Here is a 10,903-nt window from a genome sequence, read left to right on the forward strand (position 1 = left end):
TATGAGGGCTGCCTAGGTATGTCTGACTAGACAAACTTTGTTTCTAGTCACTTGCTTTAAATTTGACTTTGAAAACATATACAGGGACCCAAATAAGGCTTATTCCTGTAATTAATTATATCAGTACTTTAACGATGTCTGGCTTCTATTTCCTAACAGTCAATAATGAGTTAGCAGCTTTCACAAGACTAAAACTCCACACTCTGTAATGATTTTGAATTGAAGCTAATAAAGAAACTGAATTAATCATTCCGAGGGTAAAAACAGAACAAGTTTGTATCTAGCTGTTAATCATGACTCTCTGGAAGGCAAGGAAAAGGTCCCAGGGTGAAATGGGAACAGGAAGAAGTCTAAGAGCTGGCATTGCCCTGGGTCAAACTGTGACTCAGGCCTACCTTCCTGATGATCTATAGAACCCATCTTGGCAGGTGTGTGCCAAGTTGCCTTGGGAAAGCTGCCCTGGGCTCTACCTATATTTTTCCCTTTTCGCAAGTACCCATGACAGGACTCAATCATGGGTCCTGTCTGTTCAGGGGTGCAAGGGGGTGATAGTAAAACCTCAATTCCATCAGTCAAACAGTATTGACCCATTCTTGAACAAAAGCCATCGGTCTGTTGATAAGAAGAAACAAGATCATTAGGGGCCTGTTAGAGCTGAAAGTCATGTGGTTAACCAAGGAGACCAGTTGAGCAAGTTTTCGTACCATCCAGCTTTCACGTGAGCGATCTGTTCTCTATTATTAATCCATTTTCTTAACAAGGCCATTGAATCTCTAATTACCCCAGAGTGATTGACATAGAAACAACATTCTTTCCCCGGAAGAGGAGGTTCAAACCTCTTAGTATCAATACAAAAATTTATGACTCAGTTTATCCAAATAGCTTAAGCCCAACAAAGTTAGCAAAGACAAAGAGGCTAAACATACATTTTTAAGCCTGAATAGACCTTGAACAAGGAAATACATTTTAAGCCATTAGTTAATTATTTTTAATGTTTTGACCTTTTAATACAGTTTTTCATGACACATTATAAAATTTTTCCCATTGTTATTTTTCAACTGAAATTTTGCCTGTAATATGAATCTTAATTCAAACATCTGACACGCAGGTGGTCCCAGATTTCCCCTGTACAACCCCCAAAATATTGAGAACCATAGGCTTGGATGCTGTTCCAAGCCCTCTGCCAAACTGCCTAGGTCATTGTCTTCTGCATCACAAGAAATGAACATTTCCATTTCTGGTTAGCTTTTGGTGCTTATGGCTCTGCCCCTAATTTTTACCCTTTTATTTTAGTTCAAATATTAACAATATAAAATATTTTATAAGCTCAGATGTCCCACAGCCTTATAAATTTATTTCAAAACTTTTTTTTCTAAAAAATTAAAATCTCTTAAATGTCTTCCTGCAATATCAACAATAAAGTACTTCTTTGGTTCCACCCTAGACAGCATACACATCTGTCTCTTAGATCTCAGCCTGCTCCATTTCACTGTAGCTGGTACTTCTGGTGACTATCACCCAGCACTGGCATTGCTAAAACTGTTAAGATCTATTCTTGCAACTGTACATTATTTGGGACTCCAGTCCTGCTTTACATTTGTAAACCTCAGCTGTTTCCTATGTCTTTTCCCTTTATGTCTTTATAACCATTTTCACCTGGGTGACTCTTAAATTAACAAAGTCTAGCTGGCAGAGCAAGGTACATTTTTTTCAGGATAAAAACATTGAGGTGCAGCTTTAATACATTAACTCATATGTATATGAAACCTTGTTTTTAGAATGGGACATGAATCATCACGCAAAAATCTATCCCAATTCAAACTATCTTAGAGATTTGTTAGGCCCACTCCACAAGGTCTCCTTTAATCAAGATGGTGGTGAAATCAGGTGGCATCTTTTTTTTTTCTTTTTTTTTAGCTCTAGCAACCAAAATTTAAAAGAAAATAATCCCTTTTGGTTTCTTTAAAATTACCACGCATAGATTTTAAGTAAATAAAACATGGGTCTTACAAAGGAAGAGCCATAACCCAATTTTAGAGCCAGCTTTTCAATAAAAACAGCATATAGCAGTTTTAATATTATCTATACGAAAAAGTCAGCTGAATTTCTGCTAACCCAAATTCAGAGCTCAGTGATAAATTCTGAAGTCAAGCCTATAAGTGTGGCCACAGCAGTGATGGGGGGCAGAGACAGCAAAAATAACCAGACCATTTCTGTCTCAGCTCCATACTTGCAAGAAAACTTACATAGACAAACTTTTCAACAAAACAAGCATATTCAGTATTCTCATGTATGAGAAACCACAGCAAACATAGTTCCCATCCCCTTCTGACCTTCTGTAAATTTTTATATACCTTCAATCCATTTTTCCTCTCTTCATTCCTTCAGTCTCCTGCTTTCTTCTTCGCTTTCCAGACAACATACCCAAGTCTTTCTTGCCTTTCAGACAACATAAAAGCTCTTACCAACGTCTTTCTTGTTGTTCCCCTCAGTGGTCTATGATATATTGTATGGCTACAACATTTTAAACAAGAACAGAAACATGCATATACTCTATCAAAATAACTTTAAATTTACATCACATAAAATCCTGTACCAGCGTAAAACATTTGGGACCAACAGTCGTTTTTTTCACACCCTAACCAACAATAATCTGCAACCAGCCCCTCTAAATAATGACAGATAATTATAACACATTGGATCTGAATGAACAAAGAGCTCTAGCGGAGGGAAGTCTGGCTACAGTGTCCTTATCATGGCCATTGCAGCAACACCTGTAGCCAGAGTTCTTGACCCGTGGAGTCAAGCCTTTGTCAGGTTTAACCAGGAGTTGAGGCACGCAGTCCCCAGGGCAGGCAGAGGGAACTCACTCACCAGCATGGGAGGGAGCAGAGTGGTATACAGCATGGGGGAGAAAGATTGTTAACCTCTCCAGCCATAGCAAGTAACCCAGATTCTCTGTTCAGTGTTTGAAATCCTACGGGGGCACATCCACCCCCTACAACTGCGGCTGGCAGTTTGGCTACATTGCAACAAGGTTGCATAGCCCAGCAACCATCCATACAAGGATGCTGACCCGAATCCTCTTGCTTGGGGCCAAGGCTGAATTCTTACATGAAATGTTTAAGGCAGCAGGTAGAGGTTATTTGTCTTACCCCTTTTAGGAAAATACACCCCTATGCTTATGGCCCTATCTCTAAAGTCCAATCCTGTAAGTGATCCCAATATCAAAGTCAGAGAAGTCATGATTTGAGTCTGTCCCATATTGCCAGCATCAGTCTAAGTCAGGACAGAAACACAGCACACAGACACACCAGACAACGAACAAATAAACCCTCTTGGCGCCAAACCAAACCAAAGACGACAGACAGCCTCAAGCTGTTTTGCGGATGTGACCCGCCCATCTATCTACAGAACTGAGACATCAGGAACATCCTACATGTCTCTCTACAGAACTGAGACATGCATCCCGCACGTCTCTCAACAGAAACCAGACGGGCCCACCCTCGTGCAGAAGGGCCCTGGGGACATCTCCTCAGGGACCCCACCTGTGATATTTTTGCACATCCACCTAGATCGCCTAGATAGTCTACAAGCTCTTACAGTTCCTGGGCCCGCTTTCAGAAAGACATAAGACACAGACATGAAACAAAACACAGAAAAATTACCTGCTGGTTGAAGGCTCTACGGGCTTGGGGGATCTGGATGAGCCCCCAAAGTTATGTCCAGATCCACAAAGTCCCCCAAAATCCAACAAGGAGACCAAGTCCCATATGTAAAAGCAAAGAGCCTTTATTTTATACAAGTTTGCAAGCTCAGTCTCTCCACATGTCCAATGTATTGGAATAAACCGAGAGACCAGAGCTCAGTTAGAGTTGGATTTTTATAGTAGTAAAGGTGGGGGTGAGGGAATTCTAAGGCTCAGGACCCCTGATTGGCTGGCATTTGTCTAGGGGTGTCCTGGTGAGTGTGCTGGCAGGTGATCCTATCTACAGCAGTTGGAACGTTGGGCATTTCCTTTGGATGATCTGTTCTTGGGTGGTGCCTGGGTAATCTCAGTTTGTGGTTCTTCCTGCAACCAGGTATTGCTGCAGGGTAAACTACTGAGACTCAGGCCTCCATTAAACTTATGGATGGCTGAGTCCAAATCTGGCAGGTGATAATGATAGGAAGTAAAGAACTTCCTTTGGGTGGCCTGTTTCTATTTAGCTTATCCTGGCTGGCTCCTACATTGGCTGGCTCCTATATTTACCAACTTTATTCTTTGTGTGTCTATATGTATAATTGTCTTGACATTGTCCTCCCATTCTTGAACTATATACTTGTGTTTGGTCTTGTTGATGTTTCCTACTGTGTTTTCTATTTGATTGTTTTTTTCTTTCTTTTCTAGAATTTCCTTTTTTTTTTGGTGTCTAAATTTTCTACCTGAGTTTTTCTTTTATTTTTTTTAATCTTCCTTCGTGTTACTGATTCTTTCATCCACTTTGATAACTTTCTTGTCTAAGTTTTTAACTGATTCATAACATCCTTGTCTAAGTCCTCAGTTAAATCCCCCGTGTACATTTGAGTCCTCTATTTGGTGTTTGGTTCCTTTGGAATGTGGGCCTCTTGACTCTTTTTCTGGCATTTCAGCTCCTTTGTCATGTGTCCTCCAGCCTCTGGAAGCATTTGGCTTGTGAAGTGTCTCAGAGTGGAATGACATCTCATGTCTTCTGAGTTTCTCTGTTGTGTATGTATCCCCTCTCTTTATTTCAAGTGAGTCCTTCTGCTGAGTTGCATTTACATCCAGAGCATCGGTCAACTGCAATCCAGCGGTGATGGCCTTAGCAGCAGTCCCAGTGTGTGCTGCAGAAGATACCTGTTCTTTCCATATCAGTCCCCTGAAGATGTGGAGACAGAAGAAGAGGTGCTGGCTGCGTAAAATATAGTTAACAGTTTTGTGGAAATCAGTTTATTCAAATAGCAAAATGAGAATCAGGAGAAGGAGGCAAAATGGTATAGCCATGATGAAAATGTATGTGTGTTAGAGGTATGAAGGTAGTGCAGAAAATACCGTATATCAGATTCTGAGGGAAAGACAGACAGATAGATGAGCCTTTCCCAATGACATACAACATATCAAGTGAACACTTAAAGTACAAATGTACACTTGGTAAATATATTAAAAGAGTTTAAAGACATATACTACATAAAAATGAAAATTGAAGTAAGTTCAAGATTTAAAATGTAAGCATAACATGAACAATAAAATGAAATAGACATTACATTCACACTCAGTTCTCCTTCCTGGTTGCGGAGAGTCCATGTCCCCTCTATTCAGTTCAGTTCTGTCAGGATGTTGCACCAAGTTCCACCACACGCTTCTTATGATCTGCATAGCTCCAAGTGGGGATGCTGGGAATCTCTGAGATTCAACCCCATCCTGGATCCCATGGATCTTTGGCTCCACGAGCAAATTCAGCTATTGGGAAATTTTGAGTCCATGGATTTCCCAACCTTAGAACCCTGTTTGTTTTCAAAGCCGTGTTTTCAATCACAGAACTGCTGCCCTCTACTGGCAAATTCAGAGTCTTGGCCTCTGTCAGAACAATAGTAAAATACCTCCCTCCTCCTGAGCCTCGGTGACTAGAATCTCAAATTAGTTCCAATGATTCTTAATTACCTGCAAAACTATTGGGCAAAATTTGGTGGTGTATAAGGCAGCTAAATCCGGAGTTTCAACCCAACATGGACAGCATGAGAAACTGTATAAAAACAAAGAAACATCCCACCTTAGAATCACTCTTCAGCCAATTGCAGACTGATATCAATTTGTCTTTTGCAAGCAAAACAAAAAAAAAGTAAGCTGCAGCTCTTTCCCCTAAGCCATGAAGTAAACTGATATCAGAATGCAGTCATCACCGAGAGGCAAGATTCTAAGTATTTTTTTTTAAATTTCTTATCTATTCTTCTTTGTGTTTTGTAACTTCCACACAAAAATATTTAAGAAAAAATCAACAGTGCATTAATTTTCTCATGGCAAACAAGCACGCCCCTTCGCCTCGTATTTAAAACGCACCCACACACTCGCCACCTTTGTTTCTGGAAAACAAGTCAACTATTTGCCAGAGCTGTCTTGCTCTGAAAGGAAGTCCACATCGAGACAGAAAGGGCAGTGCATGACTCAGCTGAATGTCCTTATCTCACTGGCCTCTGATGGAGATCTGCATCCTCCGTCAGATGAGGGCTCTAAATGCGGCGAGTGGATGAGAGACAGACCGCAGCCCGGTGATGAGGATGCCCATCTAGGCAAAGCTATGTGTGCCATTACTTACTGGTTAGTTTCAAGGGTCAAAGCTTTACTAATAGGCTAGAGAGCAACTACGCTGGGCTCTGCGGGCTATACAGCCTTTCTCACAACTCTTCTTTGTTGCAGCATGAAGGCAACCATCCTATGAGAGCCACAAGACTAGCACTATACAGTAAAGCACAGCTGTCGGATCCGTGGACCGATCCACAGGAGTGTGACTTGGTGGAGAACCCGACTTGGAAAGCTTCGGGAACACCCGTCTTTTGGATGGTTACTGTCAACTCTGTAGAAATCTTTATGAAATCATGATGTTTCTCCCTTCCACAATTGGTTTCATCCCAAAATATCCCAGCAGTGTATAAACCATTCCTTAAGCCTGACTCTTCCTGTACTGGCAACTGCATACTTTTCTCCACGCCATGTGGCCCTGGTGTGGAAGCATTCACACAGTCAAACCTTTGTTCCCATCGTCAAATCCACATAAAGCTAGACCCCCACAACTATCCTTTTTGACCGGACTCATAGACAAGAAAGGAGCCCTAAGCAGGAAGCATGGAGCAGAGAGACAGTATGCTTGCTCTTATTCATAAACATGACTGGGTGGCCCTGAATTCTCTAGCAGCAGATTCAGGAAGGTGTAATCTCCTGGCATTTGCGCTACCCTAACAAGCTATTAATTTTTTGTACTTATTCATTTGACACAAGGTCTTAATCTAGGAAATTAACTGTTTGTGCTTTTACCCTTAAGAGATACAGGAAAGAACCTTGGGTCACTTAACCAACCGCAGAGAAAGAAATTCCTTCTCACCTGGGTGCTGACAGGCACCCCATAGGGGCTGAGAGCAAAGTCTCCAAAGAAATTCCCTTTAACTCAGCTAGCAAACACTTCTGTCTTCCTGCCAGGTTGCTATGGTTACCACAATGCTGTGCTCCGAGCTGCTAGGGAAATAAGTGGAAATCCTCAGAAAGAGCAGCAACACTGCTGAGTTTTCTACAGTTATTAATCACAAACATCTAGATTAACTAGTTACTCATAAGAGACGTAGTTGATGCATGAAAACTTCTTCTGCTTAGAATTTTGTATTGGTTTAGAGTATTGGTTTAGAGTCCTGTTTTTAATTATTCCTCTTGGCATCTGCTGGGGAGCTTCACAGCCACGCCTCCCCCTCTGAGTCTTAAGGCTTCCTTGTCAGATTTTCCTGCCTTTGTGATCCTATGAAATGCATGCTTGCTAATTGCCTGTGTGGGTATATAAACTGAAACCATGAGGGATGGGTAGAACAGCAAGAAACAGCAAATGGGGAACATTAAAAGAGCATTGGAGGGGCTGGAGAGATGGCTCAGTGGTTAAGAGCATTGCCTGCTCTTCCAAAGGTCCTGAGTTCAATTCCCAGCAACCACATGGTGGCTCACAACCATCTGTAAAGAGGTCTGGCGCCCTCTTCTGGCCTTCAGGGATACAGACAGAATATTGTATACATAATAAATAAATTAAAAAAAAAAGAGCATTGGATACTATAGGAAGAATAAATGAGACATGATTAACAGACTTATGTGAGCTAATTTCTTTTATTTACCCTCAGATAGCTTTAGCCAGTTTTCACTTGCTATAGCGATCCTTCTGGATCCTGAGAGGATTAGTGGGGCTTACCTACAATGTAAAACCTCAATAACCACCCATCAGCAGAGTGAATGCATGTTTATCTTAATAAAAATTTTATTTATGATTGTTAGACTTCCGTGGCTGTGACAAAATGCCTGAGATCATGGATTTAAGAGAGAAGGTTTATCTGGGCTTTGTTTCATGGCTTCCATCACATGAGTGATAAGGAATCTGTTGATTTGGGGCCTGTAGCAAGAAGAGTCTCTGGGTGACAAAGAAACAAAGTCAGAGAGATAGGGGCCAGGGTTTCAATAACTTCATTAAGTACAGCTCTACCAATGAGGGGTTTAGTTGTCCTCACCTCCCAAAAGTTCCACCACCCCCTAAAATCTCCATTAACAGTCAAGATCTTAACATGTGAGCTTTTGGTTAGGCGTCTACGACCCAAACTATGACCTACACACACTGTAAACTACACCTTGGTTTTGTTTGTTTGTTTGTTTTTTGTAACAGAACTTGCCTCAAGTTTATTTGTAAAAACAGCATAAGGTCCTGAACAACTGCAAATACTGTGTAGGTGTTCACACCAGCCCATCTGTCTTCACATTGGCAGACTGCGACCTTCTTTATGGGGCCTTTACAAGGGCCTGGGCACCTTTGGGAGCCTGAGCTGCAGCTGAGGCCTCTGCCTTGGCTTGAAACTTGGGCTTTGGTTTTTGGAGCCTACGACCCCTGACCATGTAGCTTCTAATCTGCTTTCCAAGCTTAGGGTGAGCAATTAAAACCAGACGGGTGAGTTTGCAGCTGGGGCCCTTTGGCACCTTGGGCTTCACCACCTGGGGCTTCACCAGGGCCTTGATGGCCTCCGCACATGCGCTCAGGGCCTTTGCATTATTTGCCTGCATCTTCTTCAGGCCTTTCCTGTTGTGCTTCTTGGCAAAGCGCATGTTCCTCAGCAACTTGGGGTCAACCCCCTTGAGAGAGTCGTGTCTTTGTGACCGGGGTTTTTTGATGCCGTTTCTGTGCCATTTCCGGGACTGGTTGTGTGTGGTGTGGTTCTTGGACTTGGCCATGGCTGGACTGTAATCGGCGGCTCCCGAAGCGCCTGCGACCGGAAAAGAAACCCTTGTGTGGTTTTTTATGTGCCATAAAATATCATGTATTTAAATTTTTATTTTCTAGCCCTTAAAAATATAGAAAGAGAGAACCAGCATCTACCAGGGATCCACAGCCTCCATAAAAGGCCGAGACTCAAGCAGATAACCTTTAGCCTCCTTCCTGAAGTAACCTTTAGCCCTGCTTAGCCTGGCTGCTGAGTCCCTCCTCTGAACCCATCTCCATCCCTTTGGAATTTGGTCCCTTTCCTCCTCTACCTTCTGCTTCTAGCCCACCTCTATTTCTTTCTGAGGCTCCACTGACAACCAGAACGCCTGCTGACAAAGGGAAGATGTTCTCCAATGGAGTGTTACTGCCTATATTAACTGCACTCCAGGGCAGGCCTCATGCCCAGGAGTAGAGGACCAATACAAAATAAACTTTTTTAACAAGTTTTTTTAACGTGAGCTTTTTTTGTTTTGTCTTATTGAGATTTTTGCTTATTTATTTATTTATTTTTTGTTTTTCGAGACAGGGTTTCTCTGTGGTTTTGGAGCCTGTCCTGGAACTAGCTCTTGTAGACCAGGCTGGTCTTGTTTGTTTTGATTATCATTTTTTGGTTGGGGGACTGAGAGAGAAAATGAAACAAATTATGTGGGTTTTTAGGGAAGTAAAAAGCGTCTGGGAGGAGTTGGGGGAAGAGTAATATGGTCAAATGTGTTGTAAGAAAAAATATATACCAACAATTCTTAGTTCACAGGCCATGTAGAAACAGGCAGCAGGTAGATTTGGCCCATGAACACTATCCATCCATATATTTGTCTGTCTGTCTATCTGTCTGTCTATCTGTGTGTCTGTCTGTCTATCTATCTGTCATCTATCATCTATCTATACATCATCCATCTACGTATCTATCTATCCATATATCTATCACCTGTTGTTAGAGTTGAAAGAGCAGGTTTTTTACTCTCAATTAATTTATTAGTTCATTGAGAATTCCATATGTGTTTTGCTCATACTCACTTCTGTTCCCTCAGCTGGGGGTGGGACTTCATGCCCAGCTCCCTCTCCATGCTGGAGTTTGTGTTAGGTTACATCTGACAGGTCTTGTACGTGCTATCACAACCATTGTGCGCTCACACGTGCAACTGCCCTGACGTATCCAGAGTAACCCATTTCCTTCTGTCTATCTGCTCCTCTTCTGCAGTGATTCCTGAGCACTGGGAGGCAGGACACAGCATACCTGTTCCATTTAGGGATGAGCATCATTCAGTCTCTTATTCTTTGCAGCTTGGCCAGTCATGGATTTCTGTATTGATCTCCACGTACTGGAGACAGAAGCTCCTCTGGTGAGAGGTGGGATATGCCTTGATCTGTGGGTGTCATGATAAGTCATTCGGCATTAGTTTAATATTTTGTCAATTTAGCAGGAAAACAGTAGGTTCTCACCTAGGGCCTATGACCCAGCCCAATAATGGCACCGTGTGTAGGTTTCATCCTGTGGAACAGGCTTTAATCAATGAAAAGGGAATTGGTTACTCCCATGGTGTCTGTGCCACAGTTGTCCCAGGGGGCATGTCTTGACTGGCCAGTCACTATTGCAGCGTACAGTATGTCTGATGTTTCCTTTTCTCCTTCAGGAGGATGCATAGCTCCTTCTAACACCAAGAAAGCTAGCCAGTAGAGGGGAAGTTTCTATGTCAGTACCAACCTGACAGCTCCATAGATCCCCAAACAGTATAGACCATTGCCACTGCTCCTGGTTTCCCTCCAGAAGTTGGTAGTAAATTGTTATTGCTTAAAGCTGTTAATTTTTCAGTAAGTATTCCTTATAAAATATAGTTCTGTTGCTTTCAGAAATACACCAAAGCCATTGCTATCATTTTATTATACATATACTGTGATTACATCTACAT

General features: G+C 42.1%; 1 protein-coding gene across 1 annotated transcript; it reads right to left on the bottom strand.

The window, feature by feature from the left end:
• Positions 1 to 8,416: 8,416 nt before the first annotated feature.
• Positions 8,417 to 8,967, bottom strand: LOC121457309 (60S ribosomal protein L29-like). Its single transcript, XM_041665951.1, has one exon. The coding sequence runs from the start codon at positions 8,963 to 8,965 to the stop codon at positions 8,519 to 8,521; it is 447 nt and encodes a 148-aa protein (XP_041521885.1). The 5' UTR covers positions 8,966 to 8,967; the 3' UTR covers positions 8,417 to 8,518.
• Between the last annotated feature and the right edge of the window lie 1,936 nt (positions 8,968 to 10,903).

Source organism: Microtus oregoni, unplaced genomic scaffold (genome assembly GCF_018167655.1).
Source record: "Microtus oregoni isolate MIOR12 unplaced genomic scaffold, Mior012 000016F_ref0000370, whole genome shotgun sequence".
NCBI lineage: Eukaryota > Metazoa > Chordata > Mammalia > Rodentia > Cricetidae > Microtus > Microtus oregoni.